At 63.7% G+C, this 27,282-nt stretch overlaps 5 protein-coding genes across 8 annotated transcripts in view; 3 read left to right on the top strand and 2 right to left on the bottom strand.

Moving 5' to 3' along the window:
• SEMA4G (semaphorin 4G) overlaps positions 1-5,904 on the top strand; it is a 29,351-nt gene extending 23,447 nt beyond the window's left edge. For 2 of the 3 annotated variants that reach the window (XM_064431135.1, XM_064431137.1), the window contains 12 exons: positions 746-839; positions 1,031-1,144; positions 1,347-1,513; positions 1,648-1,817; positions 1,981-2,125; positions 2,203-2,425; positions 2,511-2,626; positions 2,951-3,102; positions 3,293-3,354; positions 3,435-4,693; positions 4,898-5,017; positions 5,100-5,904. In XM_064431135.1, coding sequence (XP_064287205.1) covers positions 746-839; positions 1,031-1,144; positions 1,347-1,513; positions 1,648-1,817; positions 1,981-2,125; positions 2,203-2,425; positions 2,511-2,626; positions 2,951-3,102; positions 3,293-3,354; positions 3,435-4,291 — 2,100 coding nt within the window. In that variant the 3' untranslated portion in view covers positions 4,292-4,693; positions 4,898-5,017; positions 5,100-5,904. The remainder of the gene's footprint in view (positions 1-745; positions 840-1,030; positions 1,145-1,346; positions 1,514-1,647; positions 1,818-1,980; positions 2,126-2,202; positions 2,426-2,510; positions 2,627-2,950; positions 3,103-3,292; positions 3,355-3,434; positions 4,694-4,897; positions 5,018-5,099) is intronic. The other variant, XM_064431136.1, reaches the window with a different exon arrangement.
• Positions 5,905-5,953: 49 nt separating this feature from the next.
• Positions 5,954-6,978, bottom strand: MRPL43 (mitochondrial ribosomal protein L43). Its single transcript, XM_064431153.1, has 3 exons — positions 6,813-6,978; positions 6,369-6,481; positions 5,954-6,186 (listed from the first exon to the last, which is right to left on the bottom strand). Exons 1-3 carry the CDS (start codon positions 6,941-6,943, stop codon positions 5,972-5,974), a joined length of 459 nt encoding a protein of 152 aa, XP_064287223.1. The 5' UTR covers positions 6,944-6,978; the 3' UTR covers positions 5,954-5,971.
• Positions 6,979-7,026: 48 nt separating this feature from the next.
• On the top strand, positions 7,027-12,089 carry TWNK (twinkle mtDNA helicase). Its single transcript, XM_064431139.1, has 5 exons — positions 7,027-8,406; positions 8,914-9,154; positions 9,811-9,918; positions 10,240-10,381; positions 10,980-12,089. The coding sequence occupies exons 1-5, from the start codon at positions 7,146-7,148 to the stop codon at positions 11,232-11,234; spliced, it is 2,007 nt and encodes a 668-aa protein (XP_064287209.1). The 5' UTR covers positions 7,027-7,145; the 3' UTR covers positions 11,235-12,089.
• A 993-nt stretch (positions 12,090-13,082) lies between these two features.
• On the top strand, positions 13,083-19,504 carry LZTS2 (leucine zipper tumor suppressor 2). The gene is made up of 6 exons (XM_064431127.1): positions 13,083-13,131; positions 14,646-14,714; positions 15,731-16,171; positions 16,512-17,027; positions 17,543-17,812; positions 17,895-19,504. The coding sequence occupies exons 3-6, from the start codon at positions 15,770-15,772 to the stop codon at positions 18,570-18,572; spliced, it is 1,866 nt and encodes a 621-aa protein (XP_064287197.1). The 5' UTR covers positions 13,083-13,131; positions 14,646-14,714; positions 15,731-15,769; the 3' UTR covers positions 18,573-19,504.
• Positions 19,383-27,280, bottom strand: PDZD7 (PDZ domain containing 7). 2 transcript variants are annotated; one of them, XM_064431125.1, is made up of 17 exons: positions 27,142-27,280; positions 26,110-26,517; positions 25,806-25,946; positions 25,250-25,424; positions 24,746-24,922; positions 24,403-24,550; positions 24,115-24,175; positions 23,235-23,660; positions 22,548-22,751; positions 22,320-22,361; positions 21,978-22,135; positions 21,703-21,794; positions 21,471-21,562; positions 21,304-21,375; positions 20,426-20,917; positions 20,028-20,128; positions 19,383-19,886 (listed from the first exon to the last, which is right to left on the bottom strand). In XM_064431125.1, exons 2-17 carry the CDS (start codon positions 26,300-26,302, stop codon positions 19,737-19,739), a joined length of 2,724 nt encoding a protein of 907 aa, XP_064287195.1. In that variant the 5' UTR covers positions 26,303-26,517; positions 27,142-27,280; the 3' UTR covers positions 19,383-19,736. The 2 variants fall into 2 exon arrangements, with proteins under 2 accessions (XP_064287195.1, XP_064287196.1); XM_064431126.1 differs by lacking the exon at positions 22,320-22,361.
• Positions 27,281-27,282: the final 2 nt, after the last annotated feature.

Below are 27,282 nucleotides of genomic sequence, written 5' to 3'. Positions count from 1 at the left end.
GGACAGGACTGACTCAGCAGCCTCTCCCCAGGGATTTCCTGTGCTGAGAGTCCCCACATGGCTGTGACTCATGGCAGAGTGTCCAAGAGTAGCCTTGTTTTATTGGCAGTGGGACTTTGACCCCCCCCCTTTCTGTAGCTCCTTGAGTCCTTGGAGGCTCAGTTGCCACTTGCCCATCTCTCTCCCTGAGCTGGGCAAAGGGGCCCAGTGACCATGTCTGCAGTGTGGCCAGAGAGCCCTGGAGAGGCTGTGCCTGTTCCCATGGCTGTGCTGCTGGTCCGGTTTGGCCCTCACACACACTGGAAATTGGGTGGAGGAGCTGCCAAGCTGGAAGGGCCCCGTCATTATTTAACATGCTTTGAACTGCAAACCCCAAAGAAAGTAACTCCTGCTATGACATGGACAGCACCTGGGGGGACTGCAGGCTGGCTGAGCAACATCTGCCAGCCAGGCACTGTCTGGGAATATTGGCTGCACTGGCTGGCTCCTGCCCAGTGCCCATGCAAAGCCCAGCCGGGGCTCCTCTTCCTCCCAGAGCCCTCTACCCACTCTTGGCTGGGGGCTGCAGCTGGCTTTGTGGTTTCTGACCAGCTGGAGGGTGCCAGGGGGGTTTGTCTTACTTGGACAAGAGCATGGCTGTGGGCATCACTTTGTCCCTGCTAGCAGCCTCAGCAGAGAGCCTGAGGCTGGCAGCTGAGGTGGGTCTGTCCCCTCCTGTCTAACCTGATTCCCTGTCTCCCTCAAGGATGCCAACAGGTTCATGTTGCCATCTCACTTTGAAGAAGGCAAGGAGAAGTGTCCATATGACCCTGCCCGTGGTTATACCGGCCTCATTGTGGGTAAGCAGCACCTTTTCAGGGCTGGTGGGGACATGCAGGATGCCACTGACCATGGCCCCATCCCCAACACCTCTCCAGGGGGTGCCAGTGGTCCTCCCCCCACTCGTCTGCCTGGGGTGTGGGGACTCTGGTGGCCTGTGGGGCTGTCCTCAGGCCGCAGGGCCATGCTGATGGGCACCTGCCCTGCACAGATGGAGGCTTGTACACAGCAACACGCTATGAGTTTCGGAGCCTCCCTGACATTCGGAGGAACCTGCACCAGCGGCCACTGAAAACTGAGGAGTCCCCACTGCACTGGCTGAACGGTGAGATGTCCCTGTCCCTCCCATCTTGTGGCTGGCATCATGGGTCGTGGGACACTGTGCATTGCCCTGAAGAGTGTGGAGCAGGTGTGGGGGATGGCTCTGAGTCCTGTGTGACAGTTTGCTATGGGAAGGAATTGAGGCAGAGAGGGATTCCCCATTCTTTGTTGGTCTCCAATCACCACCTCTTGCTCCGTGTCCCCAGATGCTGAGTTTGTGACCTCTGTGCTGGTCCGGGAGAGCAAGGACAGCCCTGTGGGTGACGATGACAAGATCTACTACTTCTTTATGGAGCGGGCAGGAGAGGAGACCACATCCTTCTTTGACAAGAGTCAGGTGGCCCGAGTGGCCCGGGTGGCCCGTGTCTGCAAGGTAGGCATGCTCCCAGCCACAGGGAAGGCTCCTGTTGGTGCAGGGGCAGCATGCCTGTGGGAAGACTGAGGCACAGGCAGAGGGGAATGAACAACTGTCCAGCCTGTGCAGAAATGCTCTCTGCACCCTCCCAGAGCGATGTGGGGGGGAAGAAGATTCTGCAGCGCAAGTGGACGTCGTTCATGAAGGCACGCCTGGTCTGCTACATCCCCTACTACGAGGTGCTGCGCAGTGTCTGCAGCCTGGATGGGGGCGGCTGGGCCAGTACTGTCTTCTATGCCGCCTTCACACTCTCAGCACAGTGGTGAGTGGGACAGTGGCCAAAATGATTGGGGCTAAAAGTCTGCAGCACCAGGGGAGCCAGAGATGCACGAGGGGATGCGCAGGCAGGAGACGAGCACCTGGGGGTGCACGGGTTGAGAGCAGCCATGTATGTGGCCAGGCTGAGGTGAGGTTCTGCTCCTCAGGAGGACCATGGAGGCCTCAGCCGTGTGCCGCTACAACATCTCGGCCGTGCAGCGTGCCTTCGAGGGCCCCTACATGGAGTACCAGGACTGGGCTCGCAAATGGTCCCGCTACGACGGTGCAGTGCCCGAGCCCCGGCCCGGCTCCGTGAGTGCCTGGGAGTGCAGAGCAGGGGTGGCAGGGGGCAGCTGCCTTCCTCTCTGACCCCTGTTTCCCCTGGGCAGTGCATCACGGACCACTCCCGCAGGAAGGGCTACAACTCCTCTCAGGACCTGCCCAACAGTGTCCTGGACTTTGTCAAGCTGCACCCACTCATGTTTGAGGAGGTGAAGCCAGCTGGTGGGGAGCCGCTCCTGGTGAAGAAGAACGTGGCGTACAGCCAGCTGGCTGTAGACAGGGTGCAGGCCCTGGATGGCCGCTCCTACGATGTGCTCTTCATGGGGACAGGTGAGTGTGAGATGAGTTTGGCAGGCTTCTGTTGGGCAAAGGGTACCCTCACATTCCCTCTTGAATCCTCTGCTCTGCTCCCCAGGGGATGGCTGGATCCACAAGGCTGTGGTGGTGAACTCTGGCATCCACATTGTGGAGGAGGTGCAGGTGTTCAGGGACCTGCAGCCTGTGGAGAGCCTGGTGATCTCCCACATCCAGGTGAGGGGTGGAACAAGTAGGGAGAGACCACACATGGGGCATGCTTGTGCTGTGAAGCTGCCGTTGCGCTGTTTGGGGCACTGGGGGGACGTGACTCCTGGGTCACCCCAGCTCGGGGCATGTGCTGGAGCCCAGGAGGGTACCTTGGGGACATGAACCAGCCTGGCCATCAGCACTGACTGGGAGCTGGGGGCCCTTCTCGTGCACACCCGTGAAGGGAGAGCTGTGCTGTGGGGCTGGGGGGGATCTCTGGCCTCCATGGGGCACTCCACAGCCCAGCAGGACCATGCCGGATCCATACTGAGCCAGCCCTTTCCCCCTCAGAGGAGCCTGTATGTGGGGGCAGCCAGCGGGATCGTGCAGGTGCCCCTGGCCTCCTGTGCCAAGTACTCCTCCTGCTATGACTGCATCCTCGCCCGGGACCCCTACTGTGCCTGGGATGGCAGGGCATGCCGCACCATCGCCACCACAGACAGGTAGGGATGGCTTTCCCATCTGCAGATGGGTCCCCATGAGCCTTCCACTTGCTCCATCCCATGCTGTGTCACGTCACCCCAGAGCCAACCCCAAAGGTCTGGCATCTGACGGTGGGTCTCCTGGTGGCCATGATCCCCATAAGGGTGGGCTCAGCTGAGGCTGTATGTCTGAGCCCCCCATGTCTTGCAGCACAGGGCTGGTGCAGGACATTCAAAGTGGCAACAGGGGATGCCGGAGCAGCTCTGGACGAGGTGAGTCTCTCCTGCCCTTTGGGACCATGGAGATGCTGGTGTCCAGCATCCTTAGAATAGCTGGGAGAGGTGCAAGGCAGCGCGTGTCCCCACAGGCTCCCTGCTGTGGAAGAACCGGACGGTGCTGCAGGGGGACGATGTGCTGCTGCCCTGTGACCAGCGCTCCAACCTGGCCCGAGCCGTGTGGCTGCTGAACGGCACTGAAGTGCTGGGCACGGGGCAGGACCGGCTGCGCGTGGGGGTGGACGGGCTGCTGGTGACGGACACGCTGCCCCAGCACAGCGGCGAGTACCGCTGCTACGGTGAGGAGCAGGGCCTCCGGACACTGTTGGCTGCCTACAGCCTCTCCGTGCTGCCCGAGCTGCCCCGCAGCCCTACAGCTGCCCCATCACCCCATGCCGCCAGCCAGGCGACCAACGACATGAAGGTGGCTTACATTTCCGCCATCGTCACCTTGGTGGTGCTCTGCACCGTGCTCAGCATCATCCTCCTGTACATGTCCTGCCTGGAGAAGCGCAAGGGCAAGTATGTGCTGGGGGAGCCGCGGCCAGCCAGCGTGGAGCTGCAGACTGTCTCGGCCAACTGCCTGCGCAAGGGCCACCGGGAGGAGGAGGAGGAAGAGCTCACCTACCCCGATGGCTGCCTGCGGATCATCCCCGGCGAGGCGCCCACGGCTGCCACCTCCCCAGTGAAGGAGCTGCCGGCTGCCGTGCCCCCACTGCCACCGCCACTGCCAGCCGAGCTCACCAACGGCGTGGGGGCTCTGCCCAATGTCCTCCGCAAGATGAACGGCAACAGCTACATGCTGCTGCAGCAGCAGGAGGAGCCACTGGCCTCCCCTCTCTACAGTGCGTCCTTCACCGAGGAGCTCAGCAAAATCCTGGAGAAGCGAAAACACACGCAACTGGTGGAAAAGCTGGACGAGAGCTCCGTGTAGGGGCTGGGGAGGGGGGTCCTGCAAGTGGGACCCTCCTCCCCTCCAGCCCCTTCTCCCACCCTTTGCCAGCAGTGTTACAAGACTCAGGCAAAACTACCTCCTCGATGGCAGAGCTGGGCCGGGCCCAGGCTCGGCCATCCCTTTTGCTTTTCATTCATTTTTGAGACTTGCTGTACAGAAAAAAGTATCTATTTAAATTTGGAGCTCTATTTATGTATAAAAACTCACTGACGGTGGCCACGAGCTGGAGACAGGAGCTGGCACCTGGCTGAAGGCGGACACCATGGGGAGGGAGTTTTTGTCTGTTCACCAGGCGTGACACAGACGCTGTTGTGGCTGTGTGGACTTGGCCAGCCCTGCTGGGCATCCCTTGGCACACAGGAGCTGGATAGCTGCTGAGAGGTGGGTGAAGAGCACGGAGGGGAGCTGAGGGCTGACATACTGTGTCTGTGCCTCTCACAGGGCACAGGATCCCTTGCCAGTGTAGGGCTGGTGGGTTTTTCCCAGCTGCCAGCCCTCCGGCAGGAGAGGGACACATCTCACATTGTGAGGGGTGCTCTCGGTGGCTTCCAGCCCCTGCCAGCTGTTCTGCATCTGCCCCCTCAGGGTTTCCTCTCTGGGAGAGGATGGTTTGGCAAGGGACAAGAGATTGGGCGAGGAGCTGATGTCCTGAATACCCTGGAGCAGCTGGTGAAGGGGCATGTGCCCACTGCAAAGAGGCCACAGGTGAAATATGGGGCTGGGTGCACTGGGCAGGTGGCACCCCCAGGGCCTCCAACCCTGACAGGGCTCTGCTCCCTTTCCCCAGGGCATTGGATGCAGCAGCAGGCAGCAAGATGCACTAGCAGCAGGACTGGCAGCCACCACCGTGCCCTACAGCGTGACAAGGGACCAGCACATTATCCACATGCTCCTGATGTCTGCAGTGCCCCTGTGGCTCCAAGCACAACGTGTTTCTGCCCTCCTGTGCAGTGCCGTTGGTGAACTGGGGTTCAGGCACAGCCCTGCCACCCATGGGAAAATGCGTGGGCAGGGAAATATCCTCAGAGAGTGGGGAAGAGGAACCTTGGACAAGGGCCTGCCTCCCTCTGGAGCCTTCTCTTCATGGCACTTTCCAGGACCATCCATGGTTTCTGAATCCTCCCAACTGTTTCTGCAACTGCCACCTCCTGGGGAAACCGGAGAAATGGGGGTGACAAAAGCATCTCATGCTCCAGGGACAGTGTGGTGACACTGGAGAAGCTGGGGAGGGACAGACCTGCAGGGGTCCATGTCCTCCCATGTTCCTTGCTCGTACCTCCATGATCAGGACATTGCCAAGGGCTCAGCCCTGCAATGGAAACAGGAGATGGGTGATGACCCCAAAGGTCCCTCATGAGCTACAGTTCAGACCTCCTATTCCAGGCGAGTGAGGCTTAGCAGGAAAAGGCGAGAGCTGAACACTCTGCCACCCTGCCCCAGCCCTTGTTTTTGCTGCAAGAAGGGGGCGTGAGCCACCCCCAAAGACTACCCCAAGGACCACCCCAACCCCTCAAGGAGGGGCATCACTCTGTCTGGCACTCCTCATGCACAGCTCCACGTTCCCCCCAGCAATAAAAATGGCTCTGTCTGGACGTGGTGTAGCAGTGTCCCTCTAAAGGCAGGAGAAATGGATGCAGAGACTTGGGGGTGGAGGAGGCTTTATTGGGGCTGCAGGCGTGGGCCCTGGACGGTGAGGATGGAGGGTTTGTTGGTGAGGGGGTGCCACTGGCCCTGGACGCTGGGGTTGTCAGTGTGGAAGGGCTTGCGGATGCGGACGATGTCCAGGCCGGACTGGTTGGCCAGCTTGGTGGCCAGCTGCAAGATCTCCTCACTCGTTCTGCTGGCAATGAGCTCGTCCCGCACGGTGCCGTTCACTGAAGCAGAGCGGGGGTTCAGGCTGCGATCCCCCCACTCCACAGCCCCCGGGGGCAGCCGCTGCTCCCCCATCCCACAGCAGCTGCCCTGGCACCACCTGCACCGGGCAGAGGTGGTACAGAGCCGGGGCAGGGCAGGGAGCCCCCCGTCCCCTCCCGTCCCCAAACCCCCCGGCACTCACAGTACTCGGCCCGCAGCACCGGGGCCGGGCCCGGGCCCGAGCGGGGGCTCACGTAGAGGACGACATCGGGGTGCTGCCGGGCGAAGTCCTGTGCCGCCTCCTCCACGAACTGCCTGGGGGCCAGAGGGGACCCTCAGCCGCAGCCGGGCCACAGAAGGGGCGAATCGCCACAGCCGCCAGACACGGGTCACGGTCCGGCGGGGCCGGGCCCGCGGGAGGGGTCCCAGCGCGGAACTGGGGGTGATGCCCCCGGTGCCGCCTTCCAGGTCCTGCCCCGGCTCGCAGCTTGGCGGTCCCACCCCGCCGCTGCCGTGTGAGCAGGGGCAGCAGCACTGCCCCTTCCCCCCGCTGACGGGCCCAGGGTTAGACCCGCTCTGCCACTTAAGGGGTCCCCAGGCTCCCCCCGCCCCACCCCCGGCAGCCGGGTGCTGCCTCCGGCCGTACCTGGCGCCGCGGGCGTCGGCCGCCGTGGGGCTGAAGAGGAGCTGCAGGCGCTGGAGCTGCCGCACGTACCGGCCCACGCCGTTGTGCAGCACGGCGGTCAGGAACCGGCTGGGCGACCCGCGGCCCGTCATGGCTCCGCGCTCACCCGGAGCCGGAACCGCGGGAGGGGCGGGACGGGGCGGCCCGACCCCGCCGGGAAGTGACGCGCCGGGAGCGGGAGCCGCGATGGCGGTGTCCGTGCGGCCCCACGTGGGGGCCGCGGCCTGAGCGCTCTGCGGGGCCGGGCCGCGGGGCAGCGCCCATGCGGCCAGGGCGGGGGCCGGGGCGGTCGGCATGGCGCTGGTGCCCCTGCGGCCCGGAAGAGCCGCCAGCCGCCTCCTGCCGCTGCTGTGCGGGGGGGCCAGGAGCAAGGGAGCCTCGCTGAGCCCCGGGCCGCCGGGCCGCCTCGGGCAGCGGCGCTACAAGAAGGGCGTGCTGCCCTCCCCCGACGGGCCCGCGCCCTCCGTCTCCATCACCGAGATCCGCCAGTACCTGCGGGCGCAGGACATCCCCTTCCACGATGGGTACAGCTGCCTGCACACCCCCAGCCTCTTCACGGGCGACCGCGGGGATCAGCCGCTGTCCGCCAATGCCCCGTTCACGCTTTTCATTGACAAGACCACGGGCAGCTTCCTGTGCACGGCCACCCTGGCCGAGGGCACCTGGCAGGACTTCCAGGCTAACGTGGAAATGCGGCACCATGGCGTTACCCCCATTCCCCCTGCCAGCTCGGAGGAGGCGGAGGAGGAATTGCGACAGGCTCGCGAGGATGCCCGCTGCATCTGGGAGCGGGCTCTGCCGCTCTGGGAGCTGCTGGATGAGAAGGAGACCAAGGAGACCAAGGCTTTGTTTGGTATCTCCCAGGTGACAGACGCCACCTTGAAACGCTTCGGTGTGCGTTATCTGAGGACTGCCAGGTCCCTCGTCTTCCCCTGGTTCAGTCCTCAAGATGCGACCCTGAAGGGCCTGAAGCTCCTGAGGGTGGAGAAAAAGGGGGGCACAAAAACTTACGTGGAAGAGACTTTACCCCGCTTCGATTCCTATCGCAATCTCTTTGGGCTGCCCCTGATCGGCCGCCGAGACACAGAGCTGGTCTTAACTGGGTGGGAGCTGGATGCCCTGGCCCTGCACCAAGCTGCGGGAGTGGCCAGCGTGGCCCTGCCACGGGGGGCCAGCTGCCTGCCTCCCACCCTGCTTCCCTACCTGGAGCAGTTCAAGCGCATCACGCTGTGGCTGGGCGAGGACTTGCGCTCCTGGGAAGCTGCCAAGCTCTTTGCTCGCAAGCTGAGCCTCAAGCGCTGCTCTCTGGTGCGCCCTGGCAACCTGCAGCCCCGGCCCTTGGAGGCTCTGAACCAGGGCCTGAACGTCACCAAAATCCTGCGTTCTGCCCTGCTTGCCAGCCACAAATCCATCATCTCCTTCCGGCAGCTGCGCGAGGAGGTGTTCGGGGAGCTGGTGAACACCGAGCAGGTGTCCGGTGTCAAGTGGGCACGTTTCCCCGAGCTCAACAAGCTCCTCAAAGGGCACCGCAGAGGGGAGCTCACCATCTTCACAGGTAACGGGACAAGGACTGGTGGACAGGGCGAACAGAGGGGTATTTGGTTGCTTCATCCTCTGGGGGGTGGTGCTTCAAGAGTCTTCCAGGTCTCTTTCTGCTCAAGGCTTTTGCTGAGCCTGTCTTGTGGGTGTGAGAGAGGCTGGGGTGCATTCCTCAGTTCGGTAGGACCATGCATGCCAATGTGGTGAAGGGCTCCCTGCCTGGGGCAGGGTAGGAGTCCTGGGCTGTCCCTTATCCCTGCTCCCACCTGCCACCCTGAGCTCATCCCACTGCCTGCCCAGACCTTCACAGGGACCTGTGGGGACCCATAAGCTGTGGGAGGCCATGCCCAAGCATCCACGTGTGTAGTGTGGCACGAGAAGTTTGTTTATGGTCTGACTGCTGCAGATGGGATTCTCTTACCTCACTCCCTGGTGCTTCCACCTCTTAACAACCCCCCAACGTGGTCAGGATGGGTCAGATCATCTCCCCCAACTAATTCTCCTGTTGTTGTCCTTGTACCAGGCCCAACGGGCAGTGGGAAGACCACGTTTATCAGCGAGTATGCGCTGGACCTGTGCACGCAGGGCGTGAGCACGCTGTGGGGCAGCTTTGAGATCAACAACGTCCGTCTGGCCAAAATCATGCTGACACAGTTTGCTGGCCGGCGCCTGGAGGACCAGCTAGAGCTGTATGATGAGTGGGCTGATCGCTTCGAGGAGCTCCCTCTCTACTTTATGACCTTCCATGGCCAGCAGAACATCAAGTATGGTCCTGCACCTCCATTCCCAGTGGCATTTATGCCTCACAGCATGTGCTGGGGCTCTTCCCCAGCAGTGAGTCACAGATTTGGGGCTGGCAGGAGTCACATTGGGACTGTTCAAGTCCCAGGGTTGGTGTGTGGGGACTCTATGGCCAACCACCTGTGTTCCTCCTGTCACGGGGACTCTCACAGACTCTCTCTGGGGTGGGGGTGAGGGAGGGGACTTGACCCTGTGCTGCTCTGAAGCCAGCCTGTGCCCATGGCAGGACATGTCCCCTCACACCCTGCTTACCTGCAGTGCTGTTGTTTGCTGAAGAGGGAGGACAGGCACCTCTAACCCCTTTTATTCATCAGGCACTGTGGCACCTGCATGCATCCCTGTGTGCCCTGAGGATCCCTGTGGGCTGGGGGCATTGCAGGGCAGTAGGCAGGGACTGTGTGGGCAGTGCTGAGTCCTTCTGATCCCAGCTACCTTTACCTGGGAGATGAGGCTGCACCTGCTGTACCGTGGGGGAGGCGCAGAGGTGGGATGTGCCCAGGTCCCATCAGGACCCAGGCTGGTACCTTCCAGCTCTTTCTCTGCATCCCTTTGCCTGGCTCAGCATTCCCATCCCCACCTCCACTAATCGCTGGGGCTGATGCTGATCTCCCCTGCTCAGGACTGTGATTGACACCATGCAGCACGCAGTCTACATGTACGACATCACCCATGTGGTCGTGGACAATCTCCAGTTCATGATGGGACACGAGCACCTCTCTGTGGACAGGTAGTTCTTCTCCAGTCTGACCCTTCCTTCCTCTGCCACCCTCACTCTTTCTGTCAGATGTCATGCCAGGGCCTGGGGTTCTGCTCAGGGTGTCACCTTTACTCCTCTCTGGCCACCCTGTTTCATTAAAGGGCAACCAGTGCCCTAGGGAGGAAGAGGTGGGAAGGGGTGAGCAGGTTACCAGCCATCCCTGCTGTACCACATCCTTCTCGTGTGGGCTTGTTTGCCTCATGTTCCTGGGTGGTTTCTGCTGTGGGGATCAGCACCTCACTGCCTCCTGCCACTGAGCAGTGCCTGACCCCATTCTTGCTGCTGTGGCAGGCTCGCTGCCCAGGACTTCATCGTTGGTGCCTTCCGCAAGTTTGCCACGGACAACACGTGCCACATCACCCTGATCATCCATCCTCGCAAGGAGGATGATGAGAAGGAGCTGCAGACAGCCTCCATCTTTGGCTCTGCCAAGGTGAGCTGGGCCAGGGTGGCCCTTCCTGACCCCTTGGGTGCAGTGTGTTCCCAGGAAGGGACTGGGGTATGTTGGGCAGTTGTCCTCAGCTGCCATCAGTGCCCTGGATCATCACTGGGCACTTAAAAGGTGTGGGATGTCTCCCAGAGTCCTGATGCAGGCAGAGAGCAAACCCATTGTCAGCTAAAGCTCTGTTGGGGCTTTAAGTGCAGTTAATTAATACTGACTGTGGGTGGAATGTGGTAGGAGATAATTAAAGAGGGAGGCAGGGAGGGTGTGGGGATGGGCTCTGACTATTCCAGTCTCTTCCGTGATGCTGACCAGCCCTGCAGTAGTGGGCAGGAGGTGCTCTCTGTGCACAGCCCTTCAGTGTTCCCATTTCCCCAGGGTGGGCTGTGCCACAGGATGTGCTTGGTGGGTCCCTGGACATTCCAGGGGAACACAAGGGGTTGGTGTTGGGGAAATGCTGGAGTTGCTGTGGCCTGGGTTGCCCTGTAAAAGTGTTAAAGGGTCTGGGCAAGCGTCGGTGAGCATCTCTGAGGCCGGTCACTCTGGCAGTATTCCTTGCACCCTCCTGGAGTTGTTTTCCTCTCCCCAGGCCAGCCAGGAGGCCGACAACGTCCTCATCCTGCAAGACCGTAAGCTGGTGTCGGGGCCAGGGAAGCGCTACCTGCAGGTGTCCAAGAATCGCTTCGACGGGGACGTGGGTATCTTCCCCCTGGAGTTCAGCAAGGCCTCGCTCTCCTTCTCATCCTCCAAAAGCAAGGTCAGGCTGAAGAAGATGAAGGAGGAGAAGGAGATTTTAGCCAACAAAATCGTGGAGGGAGGCTCAGGAGCCTCCAAGAAGCCATGAGCCCAGCAGGTCTTTTCCTCAGTTCGTGTGGAGGAACAGGTCCTCGTTCTGGCAGCCCAAGGCTGGAATATGCCAGCCTCTCTTCCCTGGAGCCTCTGCCATGGGGCTCTGGCCCTTTGTCCTGCATGAACAAACCTCTTGACCACCAGCACAGTGTCTCTGAGATGGGGGACCGCCATGAGAGGAGGAGTGGTCTCATCCTAGCGAAGAGTGGCTGGGGAAGGTGCTTTGGCAAACACTGGCTGCTCCGTGTTGGTGCTGAGTGCTGGGAGCAGGAGGGGAGTGGAGGCAGAGTAAGCTGGATGATGGTGGGGATGATCTGCAGGTATCTGGACCTGGGGCAGGTCATTAAATCATGTCTAAAATGGAGCTCAAATCCTGAGCTGTCACTAAAGTGGGAGGGAGTGTGGGGCACAACTGTGCAGAGGGACACGTAGTAGAAACCTCCCCTGTCACACTGGGATCTGTGGGCTCAATCCTGCATGGAAGAGCCAGCAAGGGAAAGATGGTGAAGGAAAGTGTGGGAGATTGTGGGTGGCTCTTGCTCCAGCGCGGGAGCAGGTGTTACATGGAACCCGCTGGGCTGGTGCCTGACCTGGCCCCCTTTGCTCAGGGTCTCCCAAGCCCCTTTCTCTGGGGGGCATCACCAGCAATAAAACCATGTGGGGAACAGTCCTGCCTTGCTCTGCTGGGTTTGGGGGGGCTGCCATCCCCCCTGTCCTCAGGGCTGCGGGCAGCAAATACTGTGACCTGACTAGTCCTTGCCATGGTAGGGAGTGTCCATGGCTGGATCTTGGTCTAATCCCTTTGATTTTTTTTCCTCTTTGTAGTTTTATTAAAGCGTAAATATGAGTGCCTTTTTGTCTCTGTGACTGGAGTACCCTGGGTCTGGGGAGGGTACCCTGGCCAGGGAGGAGGTGGCCCCCGACGGTGTCCCTGCTGTGCCCCGACCCTGGCACACGGGATTGTTACCAACCTCCATGCTGGGAATAGTTTTAACCTGAGCCATAATGAGGGCCCAGAGCAGGCGGTGGTACACACCCAGCCCGGGGTTTCCGGGGTGCACCAGCTCACCTGGAGAGCATCCTTGGAGTGCTGTCAGTGCAGGTGTGAGCACCCACAGGCAGGACAGGGCTGGTAGCAGAGGAGGGTCCCGGGGAAGCAGAGGTAAGGCAGGGGCAGTGGAGCTGGGTCAGGCTTCACATGGCGGTGTGGGTGGGGGCTGTGGGTTTCCCCTCTCAGTCCGAGGGTTCCCTCCATTTCACTAGCTTCCATTTGGCCCAGTCTAGTTCAGGTGGGGTGCTGTCATGGGGGAATAGAGTGGAAGTAAGGCACTGGGATAGCCTAGGGCCCCATATCCTACCTGTCCCTCCATGGGCCCCAGAGGGGGTGAAGAAGCTGAGCCCGTGGGGGGATGCTGGCTGATCCCAGACCCTGGGGGCAGGTGGTTTCTTGAGGGTTTATTTTATTCTTTTGCCCCCAGTTTGGGTCTCCACAAAAGACTAGGGGGTGGCAAGAGCTGTAACAACTCATGGAGAGGGACAGTGTGATGTCAAGCGGGGCAAAGGCCTCCAGGCCCCTCAGCAGCGTGCTGGGCTCACCAAACAATTGCGGAGGGGCCATAATCTAGAGAGTTCTTCACCCCGGCGACCCGGGGCTATTTTGGGGGTGCAGAACCCTGGGAAGGGGTGTCTTGGCTGGGGCAGAGGAGGGGATGAGCGCCGGGAATCCCCGGAAGGGCCGAGCCTGGGAATGTCCCGGGGGTGCCCCACACACCCCCGAGCCCGGGCCCTGCCCGCGGGGGCGTGGCCTCGCAGGAGGCGGAGCCTCTGGGGGCGGGGCCTGGGCGGGGCGGGGCCGGGCGCGGCGCGGAGCGGGAGGCGGCGGCGGGGCCGCGGTGAGTGCGGGGCCGGGCCGGGGGCGCCCGGGGGTCCCGCGGGGCCGGCGGGGCGCGGGGGCGCTCCGGGGACCTGGCTGGCAGGGTGCTCCGCGGGGAGCTGCCGCTGCTTGGGGTGTTGTGGGGCCGGGCCCCCCGGGGCCGGTTTGGGGGGGTCCGGGGGATGGGGGGGCAGCGGCGGCCCTGGAGCTCCGTGCGGGGCTTTGGGGATGTTTCGGGGCACTTCGGAACGGTCCTGCGAACGCAGAGGCCCAGGGGCTCGGTGGGGTGGTTGAGGGGGTCGCGGGGCACTTTTGGGGTGCTTCAGGGGCGAGCTGTTGGGCAGTGCAGGCCTAGGCGCGCCGTGGGGCACTTTGGGGGTGTTTTGGAGCACTTTGGGGCTGGTTTCGGAGCACTTCAGGGGCGGTGTGGTGCAGCAGAGGCCCAGGAGCGGCGTGAAGCATTTTAGGGGTGGCATGGGGAACTTCGGGGATGGTTTAGGGCAGTGTGGGGGTGCTGTAGGGCAGCGGGGCCCACGGGCACCGTGGGGTATTTCGGGGTGCGGTGGGGCTGGGATGGGTGGAAGCAGCGAGCGCCCGGCTCGGCGCTGTGGGGCTCGGTGGGGCAGCGGGGGTGGGGGGGAGCGGGGGGGCTCTAGGGGGGCAGCATCATTGGGAACACCTCGGGATGCCGGGGGCCGGGAGAGGGGCACAGCCGGGCATGGAGGGTGTCTGTCCCACATGTGCTGGCTGTGTGGGGAGGGACGGCGGCTGACCCCCATTGCCCCTGCTCGGGGGTGGCCCTGAGGTGCCGTCGGAGCACGGGGGTTCCCGGGGGCCCGGAATCCCCGCAGCAGCTCAGGGTGGGGGTCTGGCCGAGCAGGGACCGAGTGTTCCCTTGCCATGTAGGGGTCGGAACGGTGGGATCCGGCAGCGCTGTGCTCCGGCCGGAGAGGCTGAGGTGACGCCACCCCAGCTGGTGCCTGGTTTTGCTGGGCGGCTGGAGGCCGGGCTGGGCGCTCCCTCCCTCCGCGGGCGGCGGTGCGACCCTCCCGGCAGGCCGGGGGGTGGGCGGAGGGAGAAGATAAAGTCTGTTCGCACCGCCTGCCCAGAAGTGACCGTGTCCCCTCCAGGCTGTGCAGGGACCCACTGTCCCCAGGGCTCTGCGTCCCCGTGACCTGCGCATCCTGGGGGAGTTTCGCTGGGGTGGGGTACCGTGCCTTGGCTGGCTGGGCTGTGGGGGCCATTAGATGTCCCCTTGGTGTTCCTGATCCCTGACTCCTGTTCCTCTGGCAGCAGCAGGTCCCCAATGGCGGGCTCTTCCTCACCACACTTCCCGGGTTGAGCAGCCCACCCTGGGTGCCAGGAGCAGCGCACCCGCCCCGGGCTGCCCTGCCACCCTCAGTGCCACGCTGGCACCACCTGCCCTGGCCCTGCCGCCTAGGGCATTTGGGGGGGAGGCGGCAGCGGGGACCACGAGGGACCCTGCTGCCGTTCAGCCCGCTGACCCCCTCCTCTTCCTCCCCCCCGCTTCAGGGGCCGGCGGAGCCGAGTTCACGGTGCGGGGGCTCGAGAGGACCGGACGGATGGGCAGCGGCTGGCGAGGTGAGCGGAGCTGTTGACGGGGGGGTCACCCCCCTGCCCACCCAAGGGTGCCACGAGCACGGCGTGAGGTCAGGGTGCTGGGGATGGCACGTGCCGGTGGGGGTGACGGTGGCGGTGGCAGGGGGGGGTTTGGCTCGCCGGCATCTCTGCCCTGCTCGCCCCTCCCCGGGCGCTGGCAGGCGGATTGATTTCAGGTGACAGCTCGGCGGGCGAGACCGTGCGGGCAGCGCCGCCCCCCCGCCCGCGCCCTGTGCCAGCCGCAGCCATGTGCGAGATGCGATGAGGCAGCAGGGGATGGATCCGGCCCGTCGGCCGGCTCCCGTCACGCGGGCGTATGGCGTGGGGTGGGCAGGGGGAGTCACGGCAGAGCCCCCCCAGCTGGAGGGGACGGGAACCAGCCTGAGTGTGTTGGGGCTGGGAAACAGCCTGGTGCCCACCTGGCAGCTTCCCCCGTGGTGGCCCTCTCCAGGGAACCCCGTGCCCCACTGTGGATGGTTGGAGGTGGAAAGCAGGCTCTGTGGGGTCGCTGCTGAGAGGGGGGCTGTGGGGCAGAGGAGGTGGCTGACCCTGGTGTGTGGGGCTGTCCCCTGCCCTCCGTGGTGCCCGTGGGGCAGACAGGCGGGCAGGCTGCCTTTGAGCCAGCTCTCTGCAGGCCTCTCGGGATTCGCCTCCAGTCCTGGCACACTTCCCGTGGCAGGGTCACGCCAGGGCACGGCATGAGGCAGGACTGCATCGCCACTGCCCTGCTGTGCCACCAGCACCCCAGAGCCCCTGGCAGCCCCAGGCTGCTCCGCTGGGCTGCTGAGGCCAACTTGGGGTTTGCTGGTACCACTCCCCCCAGCTAATCCTGGTTTTGTTCTGATTCATTTGGCATCTCCTGCTCTTGGGTCAACCTTCACTTATAAGATTGGGGATGGTGACTGGGGACCTGGGGATGCTCCCATGCCCACCTGGCTGGGTGGTGGGCACTGTTGTCAGTGCCCGTGGCTCTGATGCCCTGTCTGCCTCGCCTGCAGGCTGCCCTCGTGCCCCTGCCCGCCGGGGGCCCCCCCGCCATGGCCATCGTGCAGACGCTGCCAGTGCCCCTTGACGCCGTTGCCGAGGGGGCCGCGCAGCTCCGCGCCACCGCCCGCTCACCGCCCGCCGCCATGGGCAGCGTGGGCAGCCTCCTGCCCGTCCGGCCCCGCCACGACTGTGCCGGTGATGGGGACCCCTCCACCGCCTCCTTCTGCAAGCAGGAGGGGCTACTCCGAGCCACTCCTGAGGAGCCCCGTGCGTCTGTGCCCGGTGTCACCCACTCCTACGCCAATGGGGGCTTCTGTGGCGACTGGCTTGATGCCTCCTCTCCTGCCAGCCCCTGTAGCGACTCAGATGATCTCCGTGATGACCAAGCACCAAGTGATCACCTTCGGGGCCCGCCCCCCAAGCTCGTACCTGTCTCTGGCAAGCTGGAAGAGGTGAGGGGGGCAGCAGCAGGGTGGGTGGGTGTGTGCTGCAGTCTTGACTTTCTGCCCCGTGCCACACTGGGACTGTTGGCTCTGATGTGTGAAATGGGATCACATGGCCACACTTCTGGTGTCCCTGGGGAAGTGGCAATCCCTATGCTATTAATGTCCCCTCCACCGTGCCAAGGGTGTCTGGGGAGCTCACCTGGACACCCATGACAGACTGGCCTCTGTCTCCTTTAGGGTGTGAAGGCATCAGGGCTGGGGGCACCCACTGTAACGTTCCTAGGCAGCCCTTCTTGGGGCTAATGGGTCCTCCCCATCCCCTCACTCTTCCCTCTTTTCCTGGCAGAATGTGGAGAAGACCCTGATCCGCCCCATGGCCTTCAAGCCAGTGGTATCCAAGCTTCGGAATGCCCAGCCAGGCACACGCCTGGGGCTCTCAGAGAGCCAGGTGAGCCTCACCCACTTGCTGGGTGCTGAGAAGCCTGGCTCTCTGAGCTGCCGTGCCAGCACCCTCTCGGACTCGGGGCGCAACTCCCTCTCCAGCCTGCCCACCTACAGCACGGGCTGCAGCCAGCACCCAGAGGTGGGTGCCCTGCCGAGCACCCCTCACGGCCCCCTCGACCCCCCGGGGGGCTGCCGCCCCTCCAACTCGGACAGCGGGCGCTCATCCTCCAGCAAGAGCACGGGCTCGCTCAGTGGCCGGGGCCGGCCCTCCTCGGAGAGTGGCTCCTGCGGGCGCTCGCCGCTGCCTGGCGAGGAGGCCATGCTGGTGCGGGAGCTGGAGGACAAGCTGCGGGAGAGGGAGGCCGAGCTGCGGCTCCTGCGTGACAGCCTGGATGAGAACGAGGTGGCCATCTGCCAGGTATGTCCCTGGTGTCCTTATGTCCTGTGGCTGTCCCCCTCTGTGGAGACAGGTGTCGACATAACCCCTGGTTGGGAGTAGGGACCCACTTTGAGGACCATTACAGACCCTTGCAGAGGTATACATTTTCCTGTGGGTCTGGTTTTTCCCACCAGTTGGGTGGTCCTGTGGAGTCCATGGGGGAGCCTTCTATGGCCCACGAGACCAGTTGTACAGGCTGGGGTGCCTTATCTTGGGGTGCCCTTTTTTGAATGAACCTGGGACCTGTGGCTTCTCCCTGCTTGTGATGGAGCTGGAGGAGCCCTATAGGCTCTGGGGGTGCTAACATGGAGGCCCATCATGCAGGACAGGGGAGCACAAGGAGGTGTGTACCACCATATGGCACTCTTCCTCGAACCTTTCTCTGTTTGGGGGAGATGTGCTGCCCCTTCCCTGTGATGCCGATTTTGGAGATGGCAGGTGAAGTGGGAGGGTGCCGTGCTGCCCTCCCAGCATCTGTGCATCCCCTGGCCCAGGTGTTTGAGGAGAAGCAGCGTCGCTGTGAGCAGGAGCTGGAGGGGCTGCGGCAGCGCTGTGCGGCCCAGGCGCGGCAGGCGGCCCATGCAGCACATCGGGGGCAGCAGGTCCTGCAGCTCCAGGTGCTGCAGTTGCAGCAGGAGAAGAAGCAGCTGCAGGAGGACTTGACCCAGCTGCTGCAGGAGCATGAGCTGCTGGAGCGTCGCTGTGCCTCCTTCCAGCGGGAGCGCACTGAGCTGGCACCCCGGCTGGAGGAGACCAAATGGGAGGTGAGTCACCCAGCAGCACCGGGATGTCTGGGGGCACAGGCTGGGGGGTCCTGGCCGGCCCCTGAACCCCATCATCCCACAGGTGTGCCAGAAGTCGGGGGAGATCTCTCTGCTGAAGCAGCAGCTGAAAGAGGCGCAGGCGGAGCTGGCGCAGCGGGGCGCCGAGCTGCTGGGGCTGCGGGCTCAGCTGCGGGAGGCATGGGCGCAGCTGCAGGCGGGCGAGCGGCGGGCGCAGGGGCTGCAGGAGGCCGCCCGCCTCAAGGCGCTGGAGCTGGAGGTCTGTGCCAACGAACTGCAGCGCCGCAAGAGCGAGGCCGACCTCTTCCGCGCCAAAGCCGGCCGGCTGGAGCAGGAGGTGGCGGGGCTGCGGGAAGCTGCCCGCGGGCGATGCCCACCAGGCAGTGGGGAAGGCTGCCCCCCGCCTGCTGAAGGATGCCCCCCAGGCAGCGAGGAGCCCCGGGGCAGCGTGGGGCTGCGGCGGCAGCTGGAGCGGCTGCGGGCGGAGGTGGCCCTGGAGCGGCGGCGTGGGCAGGAGCAGCGCGATGCCTTCGAGCAGGAACGCGGCACGTGGCAGGGCGAGAAGGAGCGCGTCATCCGCTACCAGAAGCAGCTGCAGTACAGCTACATCCAGATGTACCGGCGCAACCGGCGGCTCGAGCAGCGGCTCCAGCACCTCCGGCTTCAGGGCGAGGACCCCCTGCCCGAGCCCTGTGACCCACCTGACCCGCCCTTTGAGGAGATAACAGCCACCGAGATCTGAGATACTGCCTGCCCTTGCCCCATGCGTGGAGGGCTGAAGGGGCCTGGAGGCTCCTGTGATTGATTTTGGGAGCTGTGGGGGCCCCTGCTCTCCCCCAGCTCTGCAAACTGCAGCCACTGTGAAGGGGCAGGGGAGACCACAGGCGCTGCCCCTCCCCAGCGCTGAGGTCTTGGGGCAAGGATGTATCGGTGCCCACAGTGAGGGCTGCCCCTGAGATGTGGGGTCAGGTGGGTGCCGAGTCCTGGCCTTGGGGCCGCCCGGAACTGGTTTCTGCTGATCCTCTTAGCTCCTGGGGATTAGCAGCACTGGCTTCAGCCAGGGTCACCTTGGGCAGAGGGAGGGCTGACTTGTCCCCCCTCCCTCTCATCCCTGCTGGCACTGTCACCCAGTCACTTGGCGTGTGCCCTGTCTCTGCCCATGCCAGCCTCCCTCATGCCCCTTTGTGTGTTTGTCAGGGAATTTGTTTCTGTGCCATTTTAAATAACTCTATTTTTATAGGACCTACCAAAACATATCACCCTCTCCCAGCTCACACTTCACCAGTCCGTGCCCCCTCACCCCTGCCACGGGGCAGCTTGCCCTCAGTGCCTTTCCCATGCTCTTGCCCCCCCAGCATCCCTCTGTTTCCCCCCCAGAAAAGCCCATGCCTCTGTGATGCCCAGCCTGCCAGGGGAGAGGGGTGTGGTGCTCCTTGAGCCAGCTGGGGACACCCTGGGGACACCCCTGGGGATGGGCAGAGGTGAGGGGCCCCTCTGGGCACCTGGGGAGGTGGGGGTCAAACCAAAGGAAAAGTCTGGATGTGCCCAGCTGTGGCTTGGTCACCCCTGGCTCCAGGGGGGGATTTTTGTACTTTATTTCAGTCACGTCTCCTTCCCAGAGCCTGGCTCATCAGTGTACCACCCAGAAACAGCAATTAAAAACAAGCCCCTGGCTGTGTTTTTTTCAGGACTCTGTCTGCATGTCCAGAGCAGGGTCAGGGACCCCCTGTCCTTCCCCTGTGATCCCAGTGCTGCCCTCCCTTGGGTCCTGCAGTGGGCTCCATGCCCTGGGGGCAGGTCTGGCTCTCACCCTCTGGCTGCACTGAGACCAGCCACAGCTCAGTGCAGCAATGAGCCATCTGGCTCCTCTGGAACACAGCACGGCTCCTGGAAAAGGGCTGCAGCATCACTCCGGCGGCGGTCCAGGCACCCGCACCACCAGCTCCATGGGCTCCTTGGCCTTGTTGCGGTAGGCCTGGCGGATGATGTCCACAGCCCTCTGGTGCGTGACGTTCTGCAGGCTCTCCCCGTCCACCGACACCAGCTCCTGCCCGGCCTGGGGCCCAGAAGGGAAGGCCACAGGGTGAAGTGCAGCTGCTTTTGGACTGCTAGAGGTCTGCCAGCAAGCCAGTGGCACCAGGGGATGGGAGTGCCTGGATCTCTGCCCAACCCCTGGCATGTGCTGGGACCCCCCTACCTTGAGGATGCCACTGAGGAAGGCAGCTCCACCAGGGAAGATCTTCTCAATCTTCACTACTGGCTGTGCTCTTGACTCAATACCACCAGAGATGCTGATCCCTGCAAGGGAGCCATGAGACCCTCACACCTGGGTAGGCTGGGTCCCCACCCACTCCCAAGCATGGCACCACCTTTCCCCCTTTCCCTGGTGAGCTGCACCTCTGTCTTGCCCTGTTTTGGTAAGTCCTACAGAGGTGAGGGACTGGGGCAGGGACAGCTCTTCCCCCCAGTTCTCATTTTGGAAGAATGCTCTGGGGTTTGCCCCTTGCCAAGAGGGTGCCACCCGTCCCACTGATGCTGGTGCCAGAAGGGTCCTCCCCCCACCCTTGGAGTCCCACCCACCCATGTGCCACCCACCCAGCGAGTGCTTCAGCTTGGAGAGGGTGACGGTGAGCAGATGATACTCTTCCTCCTCCTCTTCCTCCCTGCCAGCATCTTCAGGGCCATTGGCTGCCCCGGCCCTTGCCTCACCCCCTGGCCCCCCAAAGAGAGGGGCAAGAGGAGGCCGTGCCCGCTGGGGCTTCCCCAGCACTGCAGCTTCTCTGCTGGGCGCTGTCCTGGGGGGTTCCTTGCGCCAGGTGGCCCGGGGGCTGCGCGAGTGCCCATGGCCCTTGCCAGGGGAGGGCTCAGCCAGCAGCCAGTTCGGGGACTGAGGGCCAGGGGTGGGCGGGGGCCGGCTGGCGGAGGCATAGGCATCCACTGGCACGTCAGGGAGTGGGGTGTAGGCGCGGGGGTGAGGCCGGCGGGGGCTGGGGGAGGCTCTTGGACGGGCTGGGCTCGCCTGCTGCTCCCCGGCTTCCTCTGGCTCTGGGGTCCCTGCTGGCTTCAGCAGGAATCCGCCCCGATAGTCTGCAATGAGAGGGGCTCAGGGATCTCCCCGGGGACCCACAGCCCTGCCCCCTGGGACCCCTGTCATGCAGGCCTCCCATGAGTACCCCCAAGCCCTTGGTCCTTTGCCACCTAGGGCCCCAGATCTTCCTCATCTAGAGACCCCTAGACACGCCAGTTGTCTGCAAGCACTCCATGTCCTCCTCCCCAAGAACCCCAGCACCCAAGATCCACAGATTGTGCTGCCCCCAGTCTTCCCAACACCCAGGGGTGCCAGATGCCTTCTTCCCTTGGAGCCCCTGCACTCAGGTATCCATCCCAGTCCCCTTTCTCTTCCCCCAAACTCCCTCCACGCTGTCCCCACTGTTCAGCCCGGTGTCCAGGCAGACCCTGCAGGTGGCACTTACCAGGCACTGGTGTGATGAGGTGTCTCTTGGGGGGGGCGTCATGGTGGGCCGGGCGGAGGGCAGGTGAGCGCACTGCAGTCAGGGAGAACCCCCAGTCACCTCCTGAGCTGCACCCACCCTCGACCACTGCCTGCCCCCAGTCAAGGTCCCTGGGGGCTGGGATCTACCTGAACGGCTCTTTAGGGCATCAAAAGCTTCCAGCTCCAGTGGCATCACCATGCTATCAAACCTGCCCAGGTCTGTGGGGGCCACCACGCTCCTGCCAAGGCAAAAAGGTGGGGACAGGTTCTAGCAGCCTCCGGGGTGGAGTGTGATCAGGGCTGAGGAGCATGAGTGAGGCTCCACTTCAATCACATCAGGCAAAGCTGGGGTTCCCAGGTATTTCCTAGCAGCACTCGCCTCACGTCCCGTAGCAGCAGCACCTTCTCGGGCCGGTCCAGGATGGCCAGCAGTGGCCGCACCAAATCCTCCACGCTGCCCTCGTGCAGGTACTGCGGGCACACGAGGGCGATCAGTGGATGCCCCCTCACCCGTTCCTTGGTTTACCTCCCAGAGTTAAGCATGGGCACAGAGTGCTCACCATGCCCCTGGGATGCAGGAGCTTTCCAGGGACGAGCCCAGGGTGGCAGCGCCGCCCTGCCCGTGCCCTGCCATGCCCTGCCTTCGGTGCGTACCCGGGAGCAGTGGCGGAGCACGGCCGTCACCTCGTCGGGGCTGAGGAGACGTGCAGCAGTGTCCTGGATGTGCGGGAGCCGGGCCTCAGGGTCGCTGCCGTTGGGCTGCAGGGTGGCGATGCCCATGGGGCCCAGGATGCTGGCACGCCGGCTTTTCTCTGGGGAGGCACAAGGAGGGGTGGCCAGCGGGGCAAGGACTGCCTCAGCCAGCCCAGAGAGTTCCCCATGCCCCCCACCCCAGCAGCTCACTCCACAGCAGAGCGGGACAGACACAAGCAGTGCGGGGCCAGGCGCATGCAGAGCCTGCCCACAACCCCCCAGGCACACGGGCACCCCCGTTACCCCGCCTCAGGCTCCGGATGACAAACTTCTGCACAGCGCCTACTGCAAGGGAGATGGAGAGCGGTGAGTGCCCAGGGCAGACAGCAGCATCACCGCCCACTGTCAGAACTGTGCGCTTGGGGAACCCCTCCCTATGCTCCCTTCATGCCAGGGATGCCACAACAGGCCCATGGAAGGGGGAACAGTCCCAGGTTGAGTCCCTTTCTGCCCTGTCACCCAGGCTGATACCTCTGTCCCCGTCAGAGCGCCCAGGGGACTTGGAGCGTGCCCGGCGTTCAGAGCCAGGGGCCTCCTGGCTGGGGGGGGCCCAGCTCTGGCTGGTGGCACGGCCCCCCTTGAAAAAGAGGTTGACAAGGGTCTTGGAGCGGTGCAATCCTGGGGTAGCCCCCCGTGCCCCTTGTCCCTCTGGCTTCTCCTTCTTCCGCTTCTCCTCTGTGGACAGAGAGAAGGGGCTGTTGGAGTGGAGAGGTGAGGGGATGCCACCCCAAATCTTGTCTGGGGGCAAGGAACTTCGCGGGATTGGAGGGGCTACTGGGAGACACTGACTGGAAAAGAGTCCTTCTGTGGGGTGCAGTGGATCACCAGGGGCTATGGGGCTGGGCTTTGGGGTACCTGGCAAAGCCCAGGGACAGAGTTGGGGCTATGTGGGGTTATAGGATACCCAGGACAGGTGGCCAGGGGGCTATATGGGCTATAGGGTCCAGGGTAGGGACCTAGAGGTTCGCTATAGGAAGCCCAGGAGTGGGGGCTGGGTATCTGTGTGTGTCAGGGACTACAGGATGCCTGAGTGGGGGACAGGCTCTCCACGTGGGGCAGAGCCTGAGCTGTGGGACTCCCAGGGCTGGGCGTGCAGGGTTGGAAGGAGACTTCAGCCAGGGTTCAGTCCCATGCGTGGGGCTGTGCCCCAGTGCCTACCGGCGACAGTGAGGTCACTCTGGGAGCGTGTAATGGGCTGCCGTGGCCGGCTCAGCGCCAGCAGAAGCGCCGTCTTGGGCGAGTGGCTGAAGGTGCGGCGTGGGTGGGTGCCAGGGGCGTCGCGGGCGCCCTGGCCCCGGATGGCCGTGTCCCGCAGCAGCTCGGGGGGCCGCACTGTGCGCCGCGTCTCTGGCAGCCCCTCCGTGGCTGGCTCGGTCTGCATGGCCCGCTCGGCGCGTTCCCGCACCCAGCCCCGCCGCGGCCCGTCCTCTGTGGAGATGGCCACATCCACGGTGCGGGCTGGGGACACTGGGGCAGCTGCCCCCAGCCCATTCACCGCCCCCGGTGCTGGTCCTGAGGAGTAGGAGGAGATGGAGGAGCTGGTTTCCGAGGTCTGAGCCAGCTGTTGCAGCTGCCCGTTGGTCACTGCAAAGGCACAGCAGGGACACACTGTCACACACTGTGGGCCACCTAGAGCTCCATGTCCCTCCCAAAGACAGCAGTCATGTGGGGAACCCGCAGGGCCATGGGGACCTGTGGACTACTGGCCATTGCATAGGGATCATTATGTCCTCTCCAAGAAAGTGGACATGTAGGATGCTGTGGGATCATAGGGACCACAAGGGGCTGCTGGCCATGGCAGGGGGCTCTTCATGCCTCCTCCAGGAACGGGGGACAGCTGGGACCCTGCAAGTCCATCAGGCCTGTGGGTATGCTAACAGTGGTACAGGGAGCTCCCTGCTCCCCCCAAGGCCTTGGGACCCCATGGCATGCAGACCTTCTCCTCCCTACAGTGTCAGACATCACACAAATGGGAGGCCCAGCCCCGCCGTGCCCCAGCCCAGCGCCCCTGCCAGTACCCGCACGGCACTGCCCTTACAGCGACTGAGCCAGCAGTACTCGGCCACCAACTCCTTGTAGGCAGGGAACCGGCCTGTCTCCTAGGCACAGGGGGAGAGGACAAGGGGGTCAGTGAGTGCTGGCTGCCCTGGAGAACTTGATCTGGTGCCAGCCATGAATAATGCATCCTCCCCCTCCCACCCGCCTGAAACCCAACCAGGCAGCAGCTGCACCAGCCCCCAGCACTGGGCTGAGCAGGGGCAGTGCCAGTGAAGGGACATGCCAAGCCCTGCCTCACCCCAGGGTCCGTGGGGTAGGGTGTGGGTACCTTGATCGTGAGCATGATGTGGGTCTGCCCCTTGAGCACCTCCACTGCCTTGCTATGGCTTATGTCTTCAAACTTGACTCCATTGGCTGCAAGGACTTGGTCTCCCACCCGAATACCATTTTGCTCCGCCAGCCCTCCAGGGTCCACCCTGGGGAAACAGGGGGGCAGGATGGGGCCAAGCCCTTGCAGGCGTCCTGCTCCTGCCCCACACCTCCACTTGAGTAGCCCCACGGCTCAGCACCCATGGTGGTGATGCCCAGTGTCTTCTGAGAGTGGGGGGCTCAGCATGGGCACAGCAGAGACTGGGGTGTCACAACCCCGTCACGCCCCAGGGCAGCCGTACTTGGAGACATAGATGCCAAGGCCGAACTCCCTGCCGCCGCGGATGTTGAAGCCCAGGCAGTAGTCATCAGAGGTGGTGTAGAGGTGGACGATGCGCCGCAGCCCGTCCTCGGAGCCGCTCTCCGATGGCGTCGAGCCGCTTTTCTCTACCACCAGGCGCCTGTTCACCACATCCACCCTGGAGCACGGCACAGGGTAGGCAGTCTCAGGGATTTGGCTATTGTCCTCCTCCGGCATGGGACCATTGGTGGCACCCAGTAGAGGAGAGTGATGGGGGATGTTTAGGATGGGGCTTGCACCCACCCTACCTGCTCCAGACCTTCCTATCCCATCCTAGATCCCACTCTGGTCTCTCCCCATCTTTGCCAGAGATATCTGCTGCCACTCCACCCTGAGGGTCCCCCAAGGATCCTCCCTGTTTCCTAGAACCCCTCAGCAACCTCTCCCAGCATGCCCTCCATGGGGTTGGGTTTTGGGGTGCTGGCATGGGAGATGCCCTGCTCACCACGCTGTCTTCTCCTTGGAGAACTTGATTCCTGGCACACGGCCCATCCGCCGGACCACCATGCGCAGGCGGTTGTTGCCGGTGAGGACCTTGACAGCGCTGCTCATCGTGATGTTCTCCAGACTCACACTGTTCACCTCCGTGATCTTGTCGCCAACACACAGCCCGGCCTGCTCTGCGGGGGACACACGGCTCATCTGGGCACCTGACCTGCTACTGATGCCCTTGTTTGACATCCCCTCCCTCCATGTCTCCTCAGCCTGCTCTGAACCCCTTGGGAACAGAGGCAGGGGTGCCTGACAACTGCATTGAGTGGCTTGTCACCTTGCTGTGGCCTGGGGATGGAGCTCAGAGTCCTTGGCACAGGACTGTCTACTCCCGTGTCCTGCCCTTCGCTTTGGGCAGCCTGCAAATCTTATGGCCAAAGGCAGCAGGGAGCAAACAGTGGCTTCCCACCATGAACGGTGGCATTGTTGCTGTGATCCCATGTCACTGGGAGCTCCTTGAGAGGGTCTTGCTGGCACGTGCCTGGTGCCCCTCACCCTGACCCTCTTACCAGCAGTGCTCCCCTCCTCCACTTTGCTGACAAAGATGCCCAAGCCGTGCTCGGAGCCGCCACGCACGCTGAAGCCCAGTTTGCCGTCCACGCTCTTCTCCACTGTGATGGCATTGATGACATCACTCTCGTTGCTGCTGGCTGTGGGGACAGGGGAGCATGAGTGCAATGGCAAGGGGTCTCTCTCTCACTGGGAACATCCCCAGGCCCAGGCCAGCCCTCCCCGCCCCTAGACCCAGGGAATGCAGCCATTGGGGGTGTCCTGGCCATGGGGGTGGGCAGGGGGCCGGGACACCCCACGCACCTTCGATGGGGGCATTGATGAGGATGACACGGCCCATGGGGGAGGCGGCACGGCTGCTCCGGGTGGTCCCGTTGAGCAGGCGGCTCTGCTTGCTGAGGAGGTAGCGGGGAGCCAGGCTGGCTTCGCTGCTGGAGCTCCGTGACCGGCTGCCTGTCGTCATCCCCGACAGCACTGCGTCCCAGTCCTGGGCCATGGTGGCGCTGGGCACGCCGGCGTCCTGGCGTCTGGCTCAGGGCTGGCTGCGTCCTCACAGGGCCAGGGCTGCCCGTCAGCCAGCGGGGGACATGGCATAGTCCAGAAGCACATGCCCGGGCTTGGGCACCGCTCTTTTTTAGCAGCGCAATGCTGGGGGCAGCTGGCCTGGGTACTCGCCGCTTGTAAGAGAGGTCCCAGGCGCAGCAGCACAGCCTGGAGGGACGAGGAGCTTTGTGACCCCCTCTCCAGCCTGATCCCGTCCCGTCCTATACTGTCCCAAGGATCAAACTGTCACATAGCATGGGGGTGTGGGCACAGGCTGCCCTGCCCTGGGGTAAGGATGCTGGGGTGTAAAGGAGCTCTCCCTCGCAGTGTAAATCTGGAACAGGGGATGCAAAGGGGCTTTACTTGACAGCACAAATCCGGAAAGGCTCCAGAGAGGGGACACGGGGACATCAGCTTTATGCTAGAGAGCAGGACCTGATCCCTCTGGCCATTTCCCATCCTCCCTGGAGCTCCTCTGAATTCCCAACGCCACGCGGCTGGAGATGGGTGCACCAGTCCCCAAGGCAGTTCCCGCGGGGATTTTCCAGGCGTGGGTGAAACGCCACCACCGTGCCCCCCCCACTTCGTTCCCCGCTCGCCCCAGCCTGACCTCAATAAATAAGTGATGGCCCCGGCTCCGGGGACACGCCGGTATCCCCGACGCTGCCAGCCCCCCACAGCGCCCACCCATTATCCCCCGCCAGCTTCAGACGCGGGTGCCCCCTCCCCGAAGGGGCGCAGGGGACCCCCTACCGCCGTGCCTCCCTCCCCCCCGCCCCGTGCCCTCCTCACCTGTCCCCATGGTGCCACCTGCGAAAGAGACACCTGGCAGCAGCGCGGGGGGGAAGGCGAGGCCGGGGGGCAGCACCGCCTCCTGCCCCCCCGGCCGCGGGGATTGGCTTTCCCTGTGGGACCGGAGAGGCCATCGGGCGC

The sequence above is a fragment of the Passer domesticus genome, chromosome 8, assembly GCF_036417665.1.
Source record: "Passer domesticus isolate bPasDom1 chromosome 8, bPasDom1.hap1, whole genome shotgun sequence".
In the NCBI taxonomy this organism is placed as follows: domain Eukaryota; kingdom Metazoa; phylum Chordata; class Aves; order Passeriformes; family Passeridae; genus Passer; species Passer domesticus.
This window is presented reverse-complemented; position numbering and strand designations above follow the sequence as displayed.

What these genes read in the sequence shown, in the direction of transcription:
- MRPL43 (XM_064431153.1), bottom strand. Translation starts at nt 6,943, where the DNA reads ATGACGGGCCGCGGGTCGCCCAGCCGGTTCCTGACCGCCGTGCTGCAC. An exon ending in GCCGACGCCCGCGGCGCCAG is followed by an intron (nt 6,482 to 6,812) that starts GTACGGCCGGAG and finishes TCTGGCCCCCAG; the next exon opens with GCAGTTCGTGGAGGAGGCGG. An exon ending in GGTGCTGCGGGCCGAGTACT is followed by an intron (nt 6,187 to 6,368) that starts GTGAGTGCCGGG and finishes GCTCTGCTTCAG; the next exon opens with TGAACGGCACCGTGCGGGAC.
- TWNK (XM_064431139.1), top strand. Translation starts at nt 7,146, where the DNA reads ATGGCGCTGGTGCCCCTGCGGCCCGGAAGAGCCGCCAGCCGCCTCCTG. An exon ending in CATGGCCAGCAGAACATCAA is followed by an intron (nt 9,155 to 9,810) that starts GTATGGTCCTGC and finishes TCCCCTGCTCAG; the next exon opens with GACTGTGATTGACACCATGC. An exon ending in GAGCACCTCTCTGTGGACAG is followed by an intron (nt 9,919 to 10,239) that starts GTAGTTCTTCTC and finishes CTGCTGTGGCAG; the next exon opens with GCTCGCTGCCCAGGACTTCA.
- LZTS2 (XM_064431127.1), top strand. Translation starts at nt 15,770, where the DNA reads ATGGCCATCGTGCAGACGCTGCCAGTGCCCCTTGACGCCGTTGCCGAG. An exon ending in TCTCTGGCAAGCTGGAAGAG is followed by an intron (nt 16,172 to 16,511) that starts GTGAGGGGGGCA and finishes TTTTCCTGGCAG; the next exon opens with AATGTGGAGAAGACCCTGAT. An exon ending in ACGAGGTGGCCATCTGCCAG is followed by an intron (nt 17,028 to 17,542) that starts GTATGTCCCTGG and finishes CCCCTGGCCCAG; the next exon opens with GTGTTTGAGGAGAAGCAGCG.
- PDZD7 (XM_064431125.1), bottom strand. Translation starts at nt 26,302, where the DNA reads ATGGCCCAGGACTGGGACGCAGTGCTGTCGGGGATGACGACAGGCAGC. An exon ending in GGAGGAGGGGAGCACTGCTG is followed by an intron (nt 25,425 to 25,805) that starts GTAAGAGGGTCA and finishes TGTCCCCCGCAG; the next exon opens with AGCAGGCCGGGCTGTGTGTT. An exon ending in CATCCGGAGCCTGAGGCGGG is followed by an intron (nt 22,136 to 22,319) that starts GTAACGGGGGTG and finishes GTGCCTCCCCAG; the next exon opens with AGAAAAGCCGGCGTGCCAGC.